Source organism: Leptonychotes weddellii, chromosome 1 (genome assembly GCF_054177405.1).
Source record: "Leptonychotes weddellii isolate Sample4059 chromosome 1, ASM5417740v2, whole genome shotgun sequence".
NCBI lineage: Eukaryota > Metazoa > Chordata > Mammalia > Carnivora > Phocidae > Leptonychotes > Leptonychotes weddellii.
Window position 1 is genome coordinate 79,657,233 of NC_138369.1, and position 23,106 is coordinate 79,680,338.

The window sequence follows — 23,106 nt, forward strand, 5'->3', positions numbered from 1 at the left end:
CATTCACATAACTTTTATTACAGTATATTGTAATTACTCTATTTTAATATTGTTATTGTTAATCTTTTACTGTGCCTAATTTATAAATTAAACTTTATCATATGTTTAGGAAAAAACATTATATATATATATATAGGGTTCAGAACTATTTGCAATTTCAGGCGTCCACTGGGAGTCTTGGAACATATCCCCTGCAGATAAGGGGGGACTGCTGTACGTACAAGTATTCCTAGTTCTTCCTGCCAAGAGGGTCCAGGAGCAATGACACCCTAATGGTGATGAGCACACCTAGCACCTAGATTTCTAAATGGTTTTTAAATACCATTTCCAATAAAGGAACCAGGGCTATTGGGGGGGGGGAAGGTAGATTCCAGGGCTGGAACGATGAAAATATAAGATGATACCATCTTGCGATACCAGAAAATATAAAAGTGCTCACAAAAGAATAGGGCATGTCAAGAGGACACAGAGGCCAACCTGATAGAGTTCCAATGGCCAGAGCAAGATCAATTTGAGCAACAAAATAAATAATGATAGTGTTGGATTATAACCCTTAGAATAAAATAAATACCCATGAGTCTGTACTGATACAAATTGAACATATAAATATGTGGAAGAGGAGGAATAGCTCTTCCTTACAGAAGAATTCCAGTTATTAAATGTAGAAAGAATGAGAGAAATACAAAATCACTATTAGATAAGCACCACAGTATAAATATCACAGGTTCCACAAATGACTGCTGAAATCAGGGGCGCCTGGGTGGCTCAGTCAGTTAAGCGTCTGCCTTCAGTTCAGGTCATGATCCCAGGGTTCTGGGATTGAGCCCCACATCGGGCTCCCTGCTAAGTGGGGCATCTGCTTCTCCCTCTTTCTCTGCCCTTCCCCCCTGCTTGTGCTACCTCTCTCACTCTCTCTCAAATAAATAAGATCTTTTTTAAAAAATGCTGAAATCTGTGGGCAAAAATTTGCAGAGTTTCAAAGTATATCCCCCCTCCACAATATTTATTAATTATTAAGGGAAAATAATAACTATATGGTGGTGAACCCAGAAGTCGCCATTTCAGCCAAGCGTGATCAAAGTTAACTCTACAAGATATAAGACATACTGACATCACATACTCTTATATGACTGTAAAGCACACAATACCACTTATGTGGTATACCTGCCAAAAATGTATAATCTTAATCTAATCATGAGAAAATATCAGACAAAACCATGTTGAGAGACAGTCTACAGAATAATTGACTAGAACTCATTAAGAATGTCAAAATCATGAGGCGTGCCTAGGTGGGCTCAGTTGGTTAAGTTATCTGACTCTTGATTTCGGCTCAGGTCATGATGTCAAGGCCATGAGATCAAGCCTCTCATCAGGCTCCATGCTGAGCATGAAGCCTGCTTGGGATTCTCTCTCTCCCTCTCCCCACTCATGCTCTCTCTCTCAAAAAAAAAAAAAAAAAGCATATTTCATGATTATGAAATACAAGACTAAATAACTATTGAAGATTGGGAGAGACCAATGAGGCACAAGAACTAAATGCATCAACGAAAGGCAACCTACGGAATGGGAGAAGATACTTGCAAATGACTTATCAGATAAAGGGCTAGTATCCAAAATCTATAAACACTTACCAAACACAACACCCAAAAAACAGAAAATCCAGTCAAGAAAGGGGCAGAAGACATAAACAGACATTTCTCCAAAGAAGACATACAAATAGCCAACAGACACATGAAAAAAATGCTCAATATCACTCCTCATCAGAGAAATACAAATCAAAACCACAATGAGATACCACCTCATACTGATCAAAATGGCTAAAACAACTCAGGAAACAACAGATGTTGGTGAGGATACAGAGAAAGGGGAATCCTCTTACACTGTTAGTGGGAGTGCAAGCTGGTGCAGCCACTCTGGAAAACAGTATGGAGGTTCCTTAAAAAGTTAAAAATAGAGCTACCCTATGACCCAACAATTACACTACTAGGTATTTATCCAAAGGATACAAAAGTACTGATTCAAAGGGGTACATGCACCCTGATGTGTACAGCAGCAACGTCCACAGTAGCCAAAATATGGAAAGAGCTCAGATATCCATTGACAGATAAGGAAGAAGTGGTATAGATATACATACACACACACAATGGAATGCTACTCAGCCATCAGAAAGAATGAAATCTTACTATTTGTAATGACATGGATGGAATTAGAGGGTATTATGCTAAGTGAAGTAAGTCAATCAGAGACAAATACTATATGATTTCATTCACATGTGGAATTTAAGAAACAAAACAGATGGGGCGCCTGGGTGGCTCAGATGGTTAAACGTCTGCATTCGGCTCAGGTCATGATCCCAGGGTCCTGGGATCAAGCCCCACATCGGGCTCCCTGCATGGTGGAGAGCCTGCTTCTCCCTCTCCTACTGCTCCCCCTGCTTGTGCTCTCTCACTCTCTCTGTCAAATAAATAAATAAAATCTTTAAAAAAAAAAAAAAAAGGAAAAGAAAAGAAACAAAACAGATGAACATAGGGGAAGGGAAGGTAAGATAAAAACAGGGAGGCAAACCATAAGAGACTCTTAACTATAGGAAACAAACAGGGTTGCTCAAGGGGAGGTCGATAGGAGGATGGGGTAATTGGGTGATGGGCATTAAGGAGGACACTTAATGTAATGAGCACTGGGTGTTATATGCAACTGATGAATCACTAAATTCTACCCCTGAAACTAATGATACACTATATGTTAACTAAATTGAGTTTAAAGCATTTTTTAAAATATTTTATTTATTCATTTGATACACAGAGATAGAGAGAGAGCATGAGCAGGGGGAGAGGCAGAGGGAGAGGGAGAAGCAGGCTCCCTGCTGAGCCAGGAGCCCAATGTGGCTTGATCCCAGGACCCTGGGATCATGACCTGAGCCTAAGGCAGATGCTTAACCAACTGAGCCACCCAGGCGCCTGCTAAATTAAAATTTTAATTAATGCTTTATTAAAGTATACTAGCATATCAAAAAGCACACATAAGTGTGCTTGTAATAAAATTTGAATGTAATAAAGTGTTAAATTTTAAGTGCATTCTACAGGAAGGAAAAATTCTGTTGGCATGTTAGTTTTTTTATTTTGCTCTTTGGTACGTTTGTTAATTTAGTTTTGGTTTTAATCTTCTTCAGGATGTGGTGGATACACACCCTGGCCTCACGTTCCTGAAAGATGCTCCAGAATTCCACTCCCGCTACATCACCACGGTAGGCCAAGTCTTCTTTTTTCTTAATATAGATCCATAAGTCTCCTTTGTCCAGGCTTTCAGATCTTTATGCAAAAGGTAACCTGGGCTATGATGATTATTTTAAGTGGGAGGAAGGTACAATAAAATTGAATTAGTTATTTATATCTACTTTCCTTCTTATAAGTACCAGTGTATACAGAATTAGAGTAATGTTTTCATTCTGTTTGGTCTTATGAGGTACACTTTTTGCTTTGTTTTTAATATTGATACCCAGTTGATATTGAGCATTTGCAAATAATACTGAAAAGAATTTTCAACAGCCTTTCCCAGAAAAAGATGTGTTTTTCCCAGAAAAAGATGTGTCTCAATTTTAGAACTGGAAATGATAATGAGAAATAGCTTATATATAATCAGAAAACAAATCACATAAGAATTTAACGTAGCATAATCACAATCTCCCATTTTGTGAGGTGCTCTCATTCCCTGTTTTCTCATGCATGGTCTCATTTGACCAGTCACAGGTAAGGCATGAATGATGAGTCAGAGCACACCAGCCTGCAGTGCACATTGCAGCCACGTCCGGCGTTCTTTGCCCTAGCTTCCACATTATCTTTGGAGGAATTCCAAAGATGAGCCCAGGACAAACCCCTCCATCACAGCCACACTCAAGTCAGTTAGCCCTTGCGTCTGGTTCACATCCCCCAATAAGATTACAGGGCAATCACCTCTGAGGAAAACCCTCTCATTCTTAGGGTACTTTTTGTTGGCCATGAATTTATTAGGTTCTGTCAAGTTACAGAATACTCCCATTCTTTTCTCCTTTCAGAACTTCATTCTTGGCTTTACATTGGCTGTTGTAAAACTTTGTAAGTCTTTCTTTGAGCTAGAAGGTGTCACTGTCTTCTAAGACTATCTCAGAAGTGATTTTTGCCTGTTAACCACACCACTGTACTAAATTACTGCCCCCACAGTCACCCTGGTGCGGTCACCATGGTTTCTCACTTGGATTACTTCCAACTGGTCTCCCCGCTTACACCTTCATTGCCTACAGTGTAGTCTCCACAAAGCAGAGTAAGTCAGATCATGTCACTCCTCTGTTCAAACCCTCCAGTGGTTTCCATCTCACCAGAGGAAAAGCCAAAGTCCTTGCTAAGACTCCCTATAATCCGCCCCCCCCACACACACACCCCCTTATAACCTCTGCTCTCATCTCTCCTGTTAACCCTGCTCCTCACTTACTGTGCTTTGATCACAACTGCATTCTCACTGTTCCTGGAACAGACCAACTCTACTTCTGCCTCAGGTGCTTTTTACCTCTTCTTTCCTCTGCCTGAAATGCTCTTTCTACAGATTTCCACGTGACTTGCATCTTTATTTACTTCATCCAACTATGCATTCAGATATTCCTTATTAATAAGACCTTCCCTGAACACCCTTTGCCTTCTTCACCCTTCTTCTCCCTCCGCCCCCTCCCCCTATACTTTCTATTCATTTGTTCTGCTTTATTTTTCTTCTCAGCTCTTATATCATCTAATATTTTAAATTTTAAATTCTCCTTCTCTATGATAGAAACTCCATTGGAGCAGGGAATTTGTCTATATTTTTCACTGCAGTATCTCCAACACCTAGAATAGTGCCTAGCACATATTAGATATACAGTATTTATTGAATAAATAAATGAAATTATTCATGCTTAAGAATTCTACACATTAACTGTGGCTTCAATTCCATAGGGAATTATTGGGTTCTGATTGTTGACTGTTCTATAAACTCAGGGCATGCTAATAGCATAATTGAAAATCTTAAGAGCTAGAAAGATCTTAGAGATAATCCAGCCCAACCTTCTACCAATTCAGAAAATACTCTCTATAGAGGAACTTTTTATTGGAATTTATTCTTAGAAAAGATGTTAAATAAACAGAATTGTAAAATAGAGATAAATTTTCTTTCTCTACACTTTCTAGTTTGGTATTTGTTGAAGTACCATGGACCCATGATGGTCTGTGTCATCTAGCAAGTGGTCCCCAGGAATTTATAATTTCAGAGTGAAAAGCCATGAAACAATTTTGTTGACATGTAATTCACATTTCCCTAGAAATTCTGTTATGTTAATCATTAAACAAAGGAACTAAATTGGTCAATTAACAGGATATCATTAATTATCTCTGCTGATACATTTTCATGGCATTTCCATATTATTTATATTTTTAAAATTTACACTCTCTTGTTATTATGCTGCTTTATCCCCAGTTCACAAAAATAAATCCATTACTCAGAAATAATTACTAAATTGTAAAATACTTGCAATGAAATAATGATAATAGGGCAATTCAAAACAGCATCATAATATAAATAGTAAACAAGATCCCATGGAGAATACAGAATGTGAATCTGTGTATACTGAGATAAGTGTATCTATTGTGATAACCTCATAGTACCATCTGAAAAAGGAAAATGCAAATAAAAAGTATCACATGAATATCTGGAAACAGAATTTTATTTAAGGACTGGTTATCTGTTCTTCTTAATGCCTTTTCTATTGTGAAATCTGGACAAATAATGGTATGAAGTCATTGGAACTTGTGCATTACTTCAGAGTACAGTGAGTTTTTCTAGAACAAATCAAAATAAGTTTTCTAGTGTGAAATTAATGAATGTTGTTAATGGCATAAAAGTGAATGACAGAGGCATCATTCTGTATCCTGTTCAGAGCAAAAACTGGTAAGGTCACACTATTTCTTAGAAACTTAGATCAGCCTCAGAATTAAAGATATCTCAGAAAAAGCAAAATTAATTTGTCATTTGACCCTATTGAATGTTATATAATCTCAGTGGCATGTAGTAAAAAACAATATTTTTTGTTGTTGTTTGCATGCTAGAGTTATTCAGTATTTTCACTCTGTCTAGTTGGAAAAAACTGACACAAAGTATGGCTCAAATATTAGTTTTAGTGTGGCACTCATATAGTGAAAAGTTGGGCGACTTTTATTTTCTGTTTATCACTGAAAAGCCTATGCTATAGGAAAAGACTTTTCATTTGTTTATTTAATTATTTTGTCAGCTATTTTCAGACTGGAAAGACAGAGCACCAACTATGCATACAGCAAAAAGAATATCACTACCCAAATAAGAGAATGCATCTAAAGTTACTTCATATTCTCCTATAAGAAATAAGTCTCTTGAGGGTGCCTGGGTGGCTCAGTTGGTTGAGCGACTGCCTTCGGCTCAGGTCATGATCCTGGAGTCCCGGGATCGAGTCCCGCATCGGGCTCCCTGCTCGGCAGGGAGTCTGCTTCTCCCTCTGACCCTCCCCCCTCTCATGTGCTCTCTCTCATTCTCTCTCTCAAATAAATAAATAAAATCTTAAAAAAAAAGAAAACAGGGCGCCTGGGTGGCTCAGTTGGTTAGGCGACTGCCTTCGGCTCAGGTCATGATCCTGGAGTCCCTGGATCAAGTCCCGCATCGGGCTCCCTGCTCGGCGGGGAGTCTGCTTCTCCCTCGGACCCTCCCCCCTCTCATGTGCTCTCTCTCTCTCTCTCATTCTCTCTCTCAAATAAATAAATAGAAATCTTTAAAAAAAAAAAAAAGAAAGAAGTCTCTTGATACTGAATGAAAATGAAAATTGGAAATACTAGCAAATTATAGCCCTTGAGTGTGCAGTTTTGCATGCCGTGCAGAGAAGTTGCCAGTGAATAAAAGACTCTGCTTACCCTAGCTGGCATATGCTGACTTTTGAGGAAAGAGGTGCTCATGTGAGTTTTTAAAATAAACAATGAGATTGAAATACTTCTTTATGACACTGGTGCTGGCAGCAAAGACATTTCTCTGGCTTGCTCAGATGGTGTCCTAGTGATAGATTCAGTGTCTTGATTGGCCTGAAGCCATCACTTTAGGCTGAAATGCCAGGAATTTAATCGTGGAGGACAAGGTACTGATACTTCCTGAGATGACTGAACTGTGGTGGAGACTGCTCACCACTAACAGCTTGACTTTTCCTCCAAACCTCTTGATAGAGAAAGGAGGAAATTTGTATTCGATTTTTTTTTTTTTTAAGTCCAAATTCTGCAGAGGACCATGGAGAAATACTTTTCAGAGCCATATTAACCAGAGTGGATCAAGGATCTTTTCACCATTCCCTGCCAGGTAGAAGAACCATGCTTCCAGCCTTTGAATACTCCTCTGCATAAATTACCTACAATGAGCAATCTGTTATTTTTGTGTCCACATCCAACCCACTTGTCAAAACCTGTCTGACAGAGCTACCGAACACTTGCTCACATTTCTGGTGACCTACACTTGTGAATTAGAGGTTTCCAGTTCAATAGATATAAGGAAAAAGAAAGGAAACTGATTTAAAATTCAAACTATCAAGTTGACCAGAGATCCCTCGGTAAAAAATTGTCAAATTTTGTTCCACTCACTGGTAGTAAACAATTATTCTTACCATTACTAATTCTTAAAATTTTTTTTTACTATTTAGAAACTGTGATTGATTTCTTTTTTATTTACCTAAAAGTGGTAGAACAGAATTGGGGGAAAAAAACAAGGGTAGATGTAGAACCAAGCAGCTACATGTTCTCACCACTAGATGGTGCCCGTACCTCAATAAGCTAAAATGCTGAATCAGTAATGTGGAAACCAATAAATGTTCTGATGAAGTGGGGCTACTGAATAAAGAGATTTAGGCTATGGAAAAACGGACTACAAGTACATTTTTTCATATTATTATATAAGTAAGTTACCGGAGGCTAAAAGTGGAAAACGCTTAACAGTCAAAACATTTGTGAATTTTAAAAATTCTATCAAAAAAACCCACAAAAAATGATTAACAAAATAAGCAAAAATAAATACAGATTAAAGCTTTATCATTTTAAGTGTAACACAGTACCTTCATAAATAATATAAAATATTGAGTATATAAATATAAAATAGGAAACTTCGACTTTAGATAAATTTATATTCAAAATCAAATAATAAGGATAAAAATCTAATCATGTTCAACATAGAAAATTTTGGTGTAATAATGTTTTGAAATTGACTTTTACTTGAGGAGCCATGGAACTATGATAAATGGTATTCTTACCGTTTATTTTCATATATGTAATTTCTGTACTTAAAATCCTCCATCCTTTTTATATGAACTTCTGCAAAGCTAGTGTTAAGAATACACTGTTGATTAAGGAGGGCACATGATCTGATGAGCACTGGGTATTATATAAGACTGATGAATCACTGACCTCTACCTCTGAAACCAATAATACATCGTATGTTAATTAATTGGCTTTAAATTTTAAAAATAAAATTAAAAAAATCTGAAACCAACAATACATTATATGTTAATTAATTGGAATTTAATTTAAAAAAAAAGAATACACTGTCAAGTAGGACACATTCTCTGCCCTGAAGCACCTCAGTCAGAGTCTGAGTGATTAGAGCCAATAGAGAAATTAGACACCAGCTAGTCCCTGCTCAAACCTAATGCACTATCTATCCAATAATTTTAGTTCTGCTTTCTGGTGCAACACAGAACAAGTCAGCCACTTCTTCCACCAGATAGTCAGCATTCAGATCATGGTCACATGTACACTCTAATCTTATTTTTCCCTCAAGAGTAAAAATTACTAAATTCATAGTATCTTTTACACTAATTTTGAATATAGTTAGCCTTCTCTGTTTTATGTTTTCTGCACATTTTATATGCTATCTATCTGTAAATCATAGAGAATAGTACTGATTTATGTGAAATACTAATTAGAGACCTTTCTTGGGTTGGCATCCATCTGCTCTTTACAACTCTGAAGAGAGTTATTCAACTAGCTATGACTCCAACCCATATGTCTCTTATCACAGGTACAACATGAAAGTTTTTGTTACACAAGTCTCAAATCTCTTTAATTTATCAAGCAATTTTCTAAGGAAGACATACAGATGGCCAACAGGTACATAAAATGTTGCTCAACATTATTCATCATCAGCAAAATGCAAATCAAAACCGCAATGAGATATCACCTCACACCAGTCAGAATGGCTAATAACAAAAAGACAAGAAAATAACAAGTTTTAGGGAGGATGTAGAAAAAAAAGGAACTCTTGTGCACTATTGGTGGGAATATAAATTGGTGCAGTCACTATGGGAAACAATATGAGGTTCCTCAAAAATTAAAAGTACAACAACCATATGATCCAACAATTCCACTGTGGGGTATTTATCTAAAGAGAACAAAAATATTAACTTAAAAACATCAGTGCATCCTGTGTTCATTGCAGCATTATTAGCAGTAGCCAAAATATGAAAACAACCTAAGTGTCCATCAATGAATGAATAGATAAAGATGTGGTATATACATACAGTTGACCCTTGTACAACATGGGTTTGAACTACATGGGTCACTTATGCAGATTTTTTTATAGCACTGTAAATAAATTTTCTCTTATGATTTTCTTAATTTTTTTTTCTCTAGCTTTATTGTGAGAATACAGTATATAGTACATATATAACATACAAAATATATGTTAATCAACTGTTTATGTAATTAGTAAGGTTTCCAGTCAACAGTAAGCTATTAGTAGTTAAATTGGGGGTAGTCAAGTTATATGTGGATTTTCAACTACACATGGCTGGGGTTTGGTACCTCTAGCCCATGAAATCTTGCCATTTGCAACAACACTGATCAACTTTGAAGACATTATGCTAAATGAAGTAAGTCAGACAGAGACAAATACTGTATGAGCTCTCTCATAGATGGAATCTAAAAAAAAAAAAAAACTCGTACATAAAGAAGACAGATTGGTGATTGCCAGAGGCAGGGGGTGGGTATAGGCAAAATGGATGAAGAGGGAGTCAAAAGGTACAAACTTCCAGTTATAGAGTAAGTTAAGTCATGCGGATGTAAAGTAGAACATGGTGGTTGTAGTTACTACTATATATACTATGTATAATACTATATAGAATATAGTAATACAAATATATTGCATATTTGAAAGTTGCTAAGAGAGTAAATCTTAAAAGTTCTCATCACAAGAAAAACAGTCCATAACTATGTATGGCGGCAGATGTTAAGGAGACTTATTGCAGTGATTGTTTTGCAATATATACAAATATCAAATCATGTCTTACACCAGAAGCTGATATAATGTATGTCAATTATTCCTCAAATAAAAAATTTACCAAGCAATTATTAACCACCTGATATGCAGAGCACCATATCAAGCACTGGGATGCAAGTCAAGAAAGACCTGGTACCTTGGAGTTTGGAGGTGTTGATGGTCAGGTGCACCAGTGTTTAGAATATACAATGAACTGAAGGAGACTCACTTGACAGTTGGAGCACATGAGACAGAGCTCTACCCCAGTCCCTGTTCTGACGCTTCCTGTGGAGTTAGCAGTTGAGCTAGATTCTGAAGGGTCAGGAATTAGCAGTGCTACAGGATAAGGAAAGCTGGGCAGCAGAAATCTGGGCCTTCACTCTGAGGCTGGTTTTTCCCTGCTCTGTTTGAGAATCACTCTCTTTGCTAAGGAATCCAGAAGGGGAATGGTGGTTTAGTCCCTCATTAGGCCTATTCTATGGATAGATGTCCAAATGTCTTCCCTTTTTTGTTCTTGTACTAAAATAACTTTTAAAAAGGATCTAACCTTGAGCACCTGGGTGGCTCAGTTGGTTAAGTTCTGCCTTCAGCTCAGGTCCTGATCCTGGGGTCCTGGGATCGAGTCCCACATCAGGCTCCCAGCTCAGCGGGGAGCCTGCTTCTCCCTCTGACCCTCCCCCCTCTCATGCTGTTTCTCACTCTCTCTCTCTCTACCCCCCTCAAATAAATAAATAAAATCTTTTAAAAAATAAATAAAAAGGATCTAACCTCTTCCATGATAAAACCATCAAGGATACAGGATTTCTATTAGATAGTCAAAATCAAAGGCAAAGTGTCAAAAAAAGTTGCTTGTGATGAGCACTGGGTGTTATATATAAGTGATAAATCACTAAATTCTGCTCCTGAAACCAGTACTACCCTATATGTTAACTAACTAGAATTTAAATAAAACCTTGAAACCAAAAAAAAAAAAATAGTTTTTAAGAAAGCTGCTTAAATTGCTCTTCTCACTACTGCTTCCTTTTGGAGGAAAAAAACAAAACCAGTGGGTCAAAGAGAAATTAAATGTGTAGGCATAACCCCAGGTAAAATTGTTAAGAATACACTGCAGCCTCCTCCCTCCAGGATAGCAGCCTTGTCTTCCTTCTCCAACCCTCCACTACACCACCACACATGTCATCAATCTCAGACACATTTGCTACCTGTTCCCTCCTCTCTCATCCTGTCCAGGGTCTTCTCCAGAGTTTCACATCTGTAATTAAACTCTTTAAAGACTAGCTAATAACAAAATTGCTCATGCCCAAGTAAGGACTCAGTATATGAGTTATCCCAGATGTATTTGAGTTTCCAGAAAGAGTCTGGAAGACTAGAAGTCTTTAAGACTCCAATGAATAAGGCTATAATAACCAGAATAATGCCCTCTTGAATCATACCAGGCAGCCATTCTTATGACCCACCTAACTGTTAAGCCAGTCCAGTGTGTATTTCCCACCTCATTTGCCTTCCCAAAACATCCAGCCCAATAAACACTGCTTGAATCAGGCATCACTGTATGAGAGGTAAATAAAGTGACATGTAGGTAGTTGGGAAATGCAGGCTTATGAGCAAAGAGTATCTTTCTATTGCTCTTGGAATTATAGGGGACATGGGTGTAGATTTTTAAAATATGATGTTAGTTTTTATTAGAAATTACACTTGCCATAATCGGAAAACCAAAACATAGCTTGATTCAAGATACATTCATAAGATGGCCTTTGGTGAAGTAATAAATATCTTCAGTATTTTTATTTGATTTGTTTTCCTTTTGGAACCAGGTTATTCAGAGAATATTCTACACAGTCAACAGATCTTGGAGTGGAAAAATAACTTCGACAGAGATAAGAAAAAGCAACTTTTTGCAAGTACGTCTCTCATTGGAATTCATATATAAGAACAAGTTAGGGACGCCTGGGTGGCTCAGTGGGTTAAGCTTCTGCCTTCAGTTCAGGTCATGATCCCAGGGTCCTGGGATCGAGTCCTGCATCGGGCTCCTTGCTCAGCGGGGAGCCTGCTTCTCCCTCTGCCTGCAGCTCTCCCTGCTTGTGCTCTCTCTCTCTATGACAAATAAATAAATAAAATCTTTTTTAAAAATTAAAAAAAATAAATAACAAGTTAAATAATTTATTTCATTTAACAAATATTTGAGTGCTTATTGTATGCAAAGCACTTTCACTACTTCCAGTCATTAAGCATTTACCAGATACTTGGGATGTGTTGGGGAGAACAAAGAAGAATAACAAGGGATTTTTATATCAAGGCACATGGACTAAAAGAAAAGTGCACAGTCACACCTGACGAAAATTTCCACAAAAATGGATAACAAATATGCAGAGAAGGCCTCACAGAAAGACTGACATGTGATCTTGACCTTGGAGGGTATCGGAAGTTTATCAAAGTAAAAAATTAGAAGGGGATTCCAGATAACAGGAGCAGCATACACAAAGGCCCAGAAGCATGAAAGTGTCTACAGTCTAAGACCGCAGTCTAAAGTGGCCAGTGGTAGGGGCGCGTGGGTGGCTCAGTCGTTAAGCGTCTGCCTTCGGCTCGGGTCATGATCCCAGCATCCTGGGATCGAGCCCCACATCGGGCTCCCTGCTCAGTGGGAAGCCTGCTTCTCCCTCTCCCACTCCCCCTGCTTGTGTTCCCTCTCTCGCTGTCTCTCTCTCTCTGTCAAATAAATAAATAAAATCTTTTAAAAAAATAAAGTGGCCAGTGGCTCTGCAGAGTGACCAGTGATACAGCCTGAGGGGTGAGATGAGCTGGGTGTGGAAAGGCCTCGCGAAAGGAATGGAGGGGTTTCAACTTGATCCTTTCAGCAACGACTCTTTATCCAGCTCCTCCTGAAGTGGAGAAAAATACTAAAAAGTCCTTTTAAGAAAGCATACATTCCATTCAATTATTTTATTTATTTTACCAAATAAGAGAGAAAGTATTGACCACTAGTGGGAGCCTTTTACCGAGGTAATCTTCATGCCTGATTATTCAAGCTTCCATTAACCTAAAGAAAGAATTGTTCATACTTGAAAGGAAAGAAAATATTTTATTTTCAATGAATCATACTAAATGAAGCTTAGGCTAACAATACAACCTTATGTACTCTTTATTTTTCCCTGTCTTCATCTGGGACAAAGTAATGAAGACTTGGCAAAATTAGCAGCCCATAATCCATATAAAACCTTTTTTATTCTAAAATGAATAGTAATCATCACAGTCATTGTTCGTATTTATGGAACACCTGGTGCCTGCCTCTCTCAGTAGGTAACATGGGATGGGTTGAGACGGCAGTGATTCCATAAGGAGGCCTTATACCGTAAGAATGGTAATCCCTCACATTCCTGAAGCACTTAGTTTGTAACCGTTTCTGGCATTATTATAATACATATTTTTTTAATTGATGATAAAATTTGAGGTGCAGGTATGGTTGAATGACTTAGATAAGATCACACAGCGAGTAAATGGCCGAACTGGAAACAGAACTCAAGTGTTCTTCCTAGAGCATGATTTAATTCTTTCCCTTCTTCCTTAGCCCTCTCCTACTCTTCCTATTTAGTACATTATTCATAAATGTATGCTCATGATTTATATGCTCATAAAGCATTCAGATAATATGAACATATCTGGAATAATCAGCAGAAGTCACTATTTATCCCTTCACCCTACCATTTCATTCCCTTTCCCAGAGGGAACCCATCCATATTATCTATGGTTTTATTCCCTTATATTCCCTTATATATGTATACATGGAGTAAACAGTTTTATTTTGTATGGCTGCTTTTTTGAGGTGGTTTTTTAAAATATATGAGATCATTCTGTTAATTTTTTTTTTCACTAACAGCATATCTTAACATTCTTTTCATTTCCATGCATATAAATCTATCTCATTCTTTTAACTGCTGCATAATCTATGGCATGGCTCCACCATAACTAAATTACATATTCTCCTATAGAGGGTGTTTAAGTCATTTTCAGGTTTTTCCTATTTGCAATGATGCAGTGAATATCCTTGTACTTTACTCCTGTGTGTATATAGGTAAGAATTTTTCTAGAATAGACTACTGGAGGGGAAATCCTGGATCAAATGGTATATGCATTTTCAGGGTTGTTTTCTTTTTAAGATTTTTTATTTTTTAGTAATCTCTACACCCAATGTGAAACTCAAACCCACAACCCCAAGATCAAGAGTTGCACACTCCACCAACTGAGCCAGCCGGGTGTCCCGAGTGTGGTTTTCAGTTTGATAGATCCTGCCAACCTAGCCTCCTAAAAACCTGTGCTAGTTCATACTTATACATTCACCAAAAGCACAAGTTATCTGTCTTTTTCATGCTATGATAATCCAGTAGGGAAGAATGAGAGCTCCTTCTCAAGATTTGTTTTATTGCACATATTCTCTGTTATATGTGTTAAAGAGCATTTTATAAAACAAAACGTTACCAGCCATGTTTGGAAAACAGGAGAAAAATCGTATTTCATCACCCTAATACAACTAATAGCATTTTTGTATGTGTTCTTCTAGTCTCATATAAATGTGCAGATTTTAGGATTTTACAGAGTTCTTAGTATATGTAATCTTATAGCCCATATTTTGCATTACCACATCATGGTTTTCTTTTGTTTCTGTGTAGTCTTTATAATTTTTACTGGCAACAGAATCTTCCGTTAAGAAGTTTTACTCGGGCGCCTGGGTGGCTCAGTTGGTTAAGCGACTGCCTTCGGCTCAGGTCATGATCCTGGAGTCCCGGGATCGAGTCCCGCATCGGGCTCCCTGCTTGGCAGGGAGTCTGCTTCTCCCTCTGCCCCTCTCCCCTCTCATGTGCTCTCTCTCATTCTCTCTCTCTGAAATAAATAAATAAAATCTTTAAAAAAAAAAAAAAGTTTTACTATAATAATTTATATTCTCAGCTTGCCAAGGCATATTGGTTTCCCAGTATTTACATTTTGGAACATAATTTTTTTATCAGAGTAATTTATTTGCATTATGAAATAGTCACCTCTGTCCCTTATAATATTTTTCACCTTGAATTCCATTTTATTTTCCAATAATATTGACACGTTTTCTTTTCATTAAGATTTAGCTAGCATAGGGCGCCTGGGTGGCTCAGTCGTTAAGCGTCTGCCTTCAGCTCAGGTCATGATCCCAGGGTCCTGGGATGGAGTCCCACATCGGGCTCCCTGCTCAGCGGGAAGCCTGCTTCTCCCTCTCCCACTCCCCCTGCTTGTGTTCCTGTTCTCGCTGTCTCTCTCTGTCATATAAAATAAACAAAATCTTAAAAAAAAAAAAAAAAAGAATAACTAACTTATCTTTAAAAAAAAAAAAGATTTAGCTAGCATATATTTGTCCTTTTTTTTTAAACCTCCTTTTAAATTTTATTTTAGATTTATCTCTTATGGATAACATATACTAGATATGTTTTGGGGGGGTTGTTTTTATGCTCAACCTGAAAATACTTTAATATGGAGACTTAATTCATTTATCTCTGCTGTGATTATTGATATATCTGATCTGATTTCTGCCATCTCATTTTGTTTTTTCTATTTCTGAAGGTTTTTTTATGGCTTCTTAAATCTTTCTTCCTGAATCTTTCATTTCTGAAAACATCTTCATTTATCTGCCCACTTATATGATAATTATAAGAATTGTAAGAATTCTGGGTTCAAAATTATTGTTTCTGGTGTTTTCCATAAGGACACACAGTGGGTCAGGGGAGCCCCAGGTTAACTTCCAGCTCAGGGCCCTGCAGCTCCATCCCCATGGCTCCTACGCCAGGCCACCACACATCAGCACAATGCTATACGTCACCTTCATGGTAAACTTGATCTCATTACAAAACCAAACCCTATATGTGGATTTCCACTTTACATAATAGAATAGATGCTCACTCTTCATAATTTTGGAAAGTTACAAGCAGTGTCAGTTTATGACCATGTAATTCAGCCTGTTGTCTAATTGTTCTCGCTTGATGGTCTGGGGACCTCTGATGGGCTACAATCTCCTTGGTAACAGTCCTTCCCTTTCCTTGCTTTTAAATCCTCCACTGCATCTAACCCTTTGCTAAGCATAATACAGAACTCATAAATGCTTATAGATTGATCATTTGATTAAAGGTTGGAAGAGGTTGCCTGTTAAAAGTTCCTGGTTTGGTACCCAAACCAAAAATTTTAATTCCATTTAAAATTAAACTTTACTAGACTGTATAACAGCCAAAGCTGGTTTTCATAATTTTAAAATAAATTAATCTTTCTCTTCATACTATTTCAGACTTTAGCCCTTTTGGAAGAAGAGGAAGATATAAACCAAATCACAGATTACTTCTCCTATGAACATTTCTATGTTATTTATTGTAAATTTTGGGAACTAGATAGTGATCATGACCTCTACATCAGCCAGGCTGATTTATCTCGATACAATGAACAGGGTAAGTGTTTTATAGATGTTAAAACTTAACTATTTTGAAAAAGGCAAGAGTTATATGAATTGTTTTATGAATGGGAAATTCCCATTTCTTAAATTCTTTATCTAATCAAGTCCTCTTTAAAGAGCCAAGAATTTTTAAGTGGGAATGGGTGAAGGTATCAATTTTTTATTTAGAAGGCAAGTATAGAAGGGACTTTAAGTAAGCAGTTAGAGTCTTTGTTTTGATTAATTGCTGAGTCTTTATAGTGATGTTTATTTTCTAATGATGAATTGAATAAGATCCATACCTAAGTAAAGTTTATTTGAAAGAGAATGTATATACACCCTTATAAATTTCCCATTTTACCAGTGTTTATGAACAGCCAAGGATGAAAATGTTTCTAACTTGCCAGTGTTTTCCAGGAATCATAAAAACTTACTTTTTGGAATTTAGTTCCAGAGTAAGTATTTTCCCTGCAGATGAATTTTGTGTGCTTTCTTTTATCAGAAAGCAAAAATATCACATATCACATGATATTACCCCTTTTGCTTCATTTTTACCAGTAGTAAACTTAGAAACCACTACCTGATGATTTAATATTCTTCACCAAACACCAAAGTACATTGACTCATTTTTTTCTCATAAGATCGTCCCTGGGAGTGCCTGGGTGGCTCAGTCGTTAGGCGTCTGCCTTCGGCTCAGGTCATGGTCCCAGGGTCCTGGGATCGAGCCCCGCATCGGGCTCCCTCCTCTGCAGGAAGCCTGCTTCTCCCTCTCCCACTCCCCCTGCTTATGCTCCCTCTCTCACCGTGTCTCTCTCTGTCAAATAAATAAATAAAATCTTTAAAAAATAATAATAGTAATAAGATCGTCCCTGTTCTATTATTAAATGTCTTCTCAGGCACTACAGATTTTTTTTTTTTAATCAGCCTTTAGCCTTTTAGATGTAGCAGAGTACAAATCTTAAACAAATGCATTGAATTTCACTTCTGTTATTTGGTATATCTGTGATTAACCACTTACATCTTAAGAAAAGGTTCATTCTATATGATGTCAAGCTTCATAGAACTTTCCATATATAAGAAAGAGTTCTACCTCTCAATTCTCAGGTGCCAACTAGGTATCGAGGGAAAATACTCAGATGTACTTATTGATAAACAAGCAGCACTTGGTTTAGTACTCTACCTCCCTTCTTCAAGTAGTCATAACCTTCCCGTCACCAGAATAGCATAAAAATGGAAATATTCACAGGTGTATCAGGTCAGCTTTATTAGCGCTGCACCTTCTAATCACCAGTGGCCAGATCATCTGTGTAACATGAGGTCATGCAAAACCTTACAGGCTCTAAAGCATGCTGACTGATATACCATAATTCTCACTAAGTCCCCAAATATTGTATATATATATACATAGCAACTCAGTAGAGGCATGTTAAAATAATGAAGTCCAGAAAAGTAGGCAGCTAGGCCTGCATGATGAAGGGGTCACTGAGACCATGTAATTGCCAGTCCACCAACCTGTCCTAAATGGGACAGCATGATCTTCAATTTTAGGCTAAACCTTCCAAATTTAAAGACTTTAGCTTTGAAATTAAATTCCATGCCTTTCCTATATAGCCCTCTATTTGTCTATCTAGTACAAATTATTAACCCCGTAAACCAATGTTCAACAAAGTATTAGAGGGTCCTTATATAAGCTTTGTGGCCAGGCATGGCTACACTGACCCCCATATTCCCAGCATCTTCAGCCAAACTAATTTTACCTTTTAACTCTGTGCAGAAGAATTAGATGCTGGTAGCTACTAACTCCCTAGTGACTTATCACTTGTTTTTAAATTGTAGTGTTCATGCCATTACGTGGGGCACTTCTTAAAAGAACAGATTCCTGTCCTCACCAGATCCCTAGGTCTGAGCTGTACTGGCATATCCTTTTGTTAAAACTAAAGCCTTTAGTTATTTCGAACCAACAATGAGGTACACTGCTATAGATTTTCTAGGACCTATCATCAAAAGCAGTATACTGTCTTAAGATATAATTGTGTCTCTCCCTGAATAAAACTTACTGATGGAATTTCTCAAATTATATGTTATGTTCTGGACTCTTATAGAATAAGAATATTAGAAAAGTATGTGGTATGTTTAGGTATCTTCTATAAAATTCTACTTGAAAGCATTCTCTGTTGTTTTACTCAAAGTCCCTTATATTAGGAGCTGCCAATCAGTTCCCCTTGAATTTCATGATAGGATAAAATTCGTCTTGTTTTAGAGAAAAAGTTGTCCTAATGGATAACAAGATCAATACAAATTCTATACATTTTTGTCTTAGTTGTCCTGATGTTCAGAACTAACTTGCCGCTCAGCTACATTAATACATCCCAGCTATCGGGTGTAATCATTTGCCTGTTCTTTTTTTTTGTGATTAATTAATTGATTATGCCACCTCAGATTCTTTCAGAAATATAAATTATACATAGGTAAAAATTTAAATACTCATAACTTCTCATTATGGAAGACTATTATGTTTTAGCTTGTAGCTAAATAAATTTGCCAAAAGTATTGCCTTTATGCAACATGTTTCTAACTAGCTTTGTGCCCTCTTGTTTACATTTAGCTTCATCAAACAGAATTATTGAAAGGATATTCTCTGGGGCAGTAACAAGGTAAGAAAAAGCATCTGAGTTTAAAAATTAATTACAGATGGGGAACCCGGGTGGCTCAGTGGGTTAAGCATCTGCCTTCGGCTCAGGTCATGATCTCAGGTCCTGGAATCCAGCCCCATGTTGGGCTTCCTGCTCAGTGGAGAGTCTGCTTCTCCCTCTCCCTTTGCCCCTCCCCCCACTCCTGCTCTCTCTCTTTCTCAAATAAATAAAATCTTTAAAGAAAAATGAATGAATTACAGGTAACACTTTAACAGTCTCATTTTAGCACAGCTTCCTGCACACCATGGCTTCATACAAGACAGTAGTAATTCTTTAATTTACAGGCATCAATCCTTTACCTAAATACAGGTAACAGTATTTGATCCTGGTGGTTATTTGCATTCAAATTGGAAACCAGACTTCTTTCTTCATACCTACAAATGTCTTCTGGTTTCACCCTCCAGGCCTTTGCAAACAATATAGGAAATGGAAGGGATGCTCTTTGTTAGGTTTCCAGCCTTCTGATTTTTCTTTGACTTAATTTCCAAAGAAAGATGTTGCTTTATTTTTTAGTCTGTCATCCTACTAAATTTATCTGAGTAATTGCTCAGGAAACTTCATAACCATGTGTTTTCTTCAGGGGAAAAACAGTACAGAAAGAGGGAAGAATGAGCTATGCAGACTTTGTTTGGTTTTTGATCTCTGAGGAGGACAAAAGGAACCCAACCAGGTATGACTTCTTTTTTTTTTTTAAATCATTTAATTAACTTATAGTGTATTATTAGTTTCAGAGGTAGAGTTTAGTGATTCAGCCAGGTATGACTTCTAAGTTTCCTTTGCCAGGAATGTTAAACCCTTGAACAAAGCTTGATAAAGTCATGATGTATACACAGTGGATGCCATCTTGACCTAGGGGCACCAAGAAGAATTAGACTTAGTGTCTGCCCTCTCAGACTAAATCCATAGTTACAGCATATCAAGACAAATGCTTTTACCCCCAGAGATAAAGGTGAAATGACATGTGAGCTGGCCCTAAGAGTTAAGTAGGACTAGTAAGCTTTATATGGGAATATATATTATGAGTTTTCATTATTTTATGATCTTGATGGTTCAGTAGAAATTAGAGAGGGAAAGAAGCAAATTGTGGATGATTGGTACAGACAAATTAGAATCATCTCTCCTTTCCCTTGGCACTCTCAAACATACCTTGATTTTTAGTTGTGAACATACACATCTGTTTCTTGCCACTAGTCTGTCTCTTGTTTAAGCCAAAAATCTAGGGCCCTCTCTTCTTTTTATTCCCAGCTTGTGTTAACACAGTACCTAGCACATAGTTTGTGCTTAGTACCAAGGGACAGAGAGGCTATGGTCCTTGGTGCTGCTTGCTAGTATAACTGACTCAGCTGTCTGCATATTGGTTCTAGCAGTTATCTAAATGTTGGATACATGGTTTGGAAATCAAGGAAGTAGAAATAAAACTAAGCAATTTCTTGAGCAGCTCATTAGATTATTTTTAAATAACTTTGTTTTCCATTTCAAAGAATAATCTATTGTCCATTATAGATAATTTAGAAAACATGGATAACCAGAAGAAAACAAATTTTAATACTAATAATTCTAACATACAGAATAAGAGACTATTAAAAGTTGGTATATATTGTACAGTCTCTTTCATATATTTTTACATACTTTTTGGATATTTAGATTAGTTCCATTGGATTAAGTCTTAATTACCATACACTCCAAAATTTTTATGGAATGCTTTCCAAAACAATAGTTACAGCTAAATGGTTGTAACATCCACTACTTTTTTCATTAACATAAATTCCCCAAAATGGAATTGTTAGGTTAAAAGAGTATAGACATTTTAAAGGGCATTTATAAAAATTATTAATTTGCTCTTTAGAAAAATTGTATAATTTTATACTTTATCAACAAGGTACTGAGCATATTTCCTATAACCCCTACTAACACTGGGTATTTTCCTCTTAAAAATATTTTCCAATTTGATAAAAAATTCAGTCATGGGGCGCCTGGGTGGCTCAGTTGGTTAAGCGACTGCCTTCGGCTCAGGTCATGATCCTGGAGTTCCGGGATCGAGTCCCGCGTTGGGCTCCCTGCTTAGCGGGGGGTCTGCTTCTCCCTCTGACCCTCCCCCCTCTCGTGTTCTCTGTCTCTCATTCTCTCTCTCAAATAAATAAAATCTAAAAAAAAAAAAATTCAGTCATATTTTATTTTGCATTTGATTACTAATGAGGCTGAATTTTTTTCATATGTATTCAGTCAGTTTTATTTCATTTTAGTCAACTTGCTTTTTCAAGTCTTTTGCTCATTTCTGCTGGATTAGTTTTTTTAAGTTTATTGTTTTATCACAAATACACATTAAGTATTTTAAAAATATAAAATACATTCAAAGCCTTAATATAAAATTCATTCATAATTCCATGACCCATATTTAACATTGGTATATATCCTTCCACTCCTCTCTTTCCCTCTCTACCCACTCTTTCTTCTCCTTCTCCTTTCCCTCCTCCTTCACTCTTTCTCCCTGCACCAAAAGATATACTATGCTAAATGGTATCATACTATATAGATTTGTAAAACACTTTTTCACATAACAGTATATTTCCATGCCAGTAAGTATGCATCTTTATAATTTACCATTAGTCCACTATTTTGAAAGCTTAGGTTGTTTCAATTAGATCACATGAATTTCCAAAGATTTGAAGACTATGCGTTTTTCCAATTCTTGTCTTTTCAGTGTTCTGTTAACCCTCAATCTCAATCTTTTATCTCTCTTATTTCCTCAATTATGAAAAAGCTTTCCTCAAATAATTCTCATCCATGTTTTCCTCTTTCTGGAACCCCTATTATCCCACAGGACAAATGAAGAGAACTAGAAATGATAATGAACAAGATTAATAACAAACTCTATGAACATATACTTATTCTCTTCTCTCAATGTCTTAAAAAAAATAAATTACATAAAGTAATAGAACAGTGTAGTTCGGGGTTTGTAATATATGTAGATACAATATGTATAGTAAAGTAATAATTAGAACAATGTAGTTCTGGGTTTGCAATATATATAGATGTAATATGTATAGCAATAATAGCACAAAAAAAGGGAAGAAGGAAGAAAGTTATATAGGAGTAACATTTCAGTGTCTCACTAGAATCTGAAGTAGATTCTAAGAAGTTAAAAGTGTATATGGTGGCCCCTCTTTAAGCGACTGCCTTCGGCTCAGGTCATGATCCTGGAGTTCCGGGATCGAGTCCCACATCGGGAGGGGCCACCATATACACTGTCTTGTCCCCGTGCTTTAATAAAACTGCCTTTTTGCACCAAATAAGTAAATAAATAAATAATAAAATTAAAAAATAAAAATGTATATGGCAAGCCCCTAGAGCAACCACTAGAAAATTAACTCGAAAATATATAGTGAAAAAAAACATTAAAAGAATTAGAATGTTACACTTAGAAAATAATTCACTTAATATAAAAGAAAGCAGTAATGGAGAAACAGAAAAATGCCAAGACAGATAGAAAACAAAAAGTAAATGGCAGACATAAGTCTAACTATGTCAATAACGATTTATAAATGTGAATGGATTAAGCATTCCTTTAAAAGGCAGAGATTTTCAAACTGGATTTAAAAAACCAATATATAATTATATGCTATCTACGTGAGAAAATTAGATTTAAAGATACAATAGGGAGAA

The 23,106-nt window shown here is 36.7% G+C and overlaps 1 protein-coding gene across 9 annotated transcripts in view; it reads left to right on the forward strand.

Annotated features, from left to right (window-relative positions):
• The window catches only part of PPP2R3A (protein phosphatase 2 regulatory subunit B''alpha), a 200,632-nt gene that overhangs the window by 114,782 nt on the left and 62,744 nt on the right, over nucleotides 1-23,106 (forward strand). For all 9 annotated transcript variants that reach the window (XM_081826702.1, XM_081826717.1, XM_081826737.1 and 6 more), the window contains 5 exons: nucleotides 3,170-3,244; nucleotides 12,126-12,212; nucleotides 16,610-16,766; nucleotides 19,356-19,404; nucleotides 20,024-20,113. In XM_081826702.1, coding sequence (XP_081682828.1) covers nucleotides 3,170-3,244; nucleotides 12,126-12,212; nucleotides 16,610-16,766; nucleotides 19,356-19,404; nucleotides 20,024-20,113 — 458 coding nt within the window. The remainder of the gene's footprint in view (nucleotides 1-3,169; nucleotides 3,245-12,125; nucleotides 12,213-16,609; nucleotides 16,767-19,355; nucleotides 19,405-20,023; nucleotides 20,114-23,106) is intronic.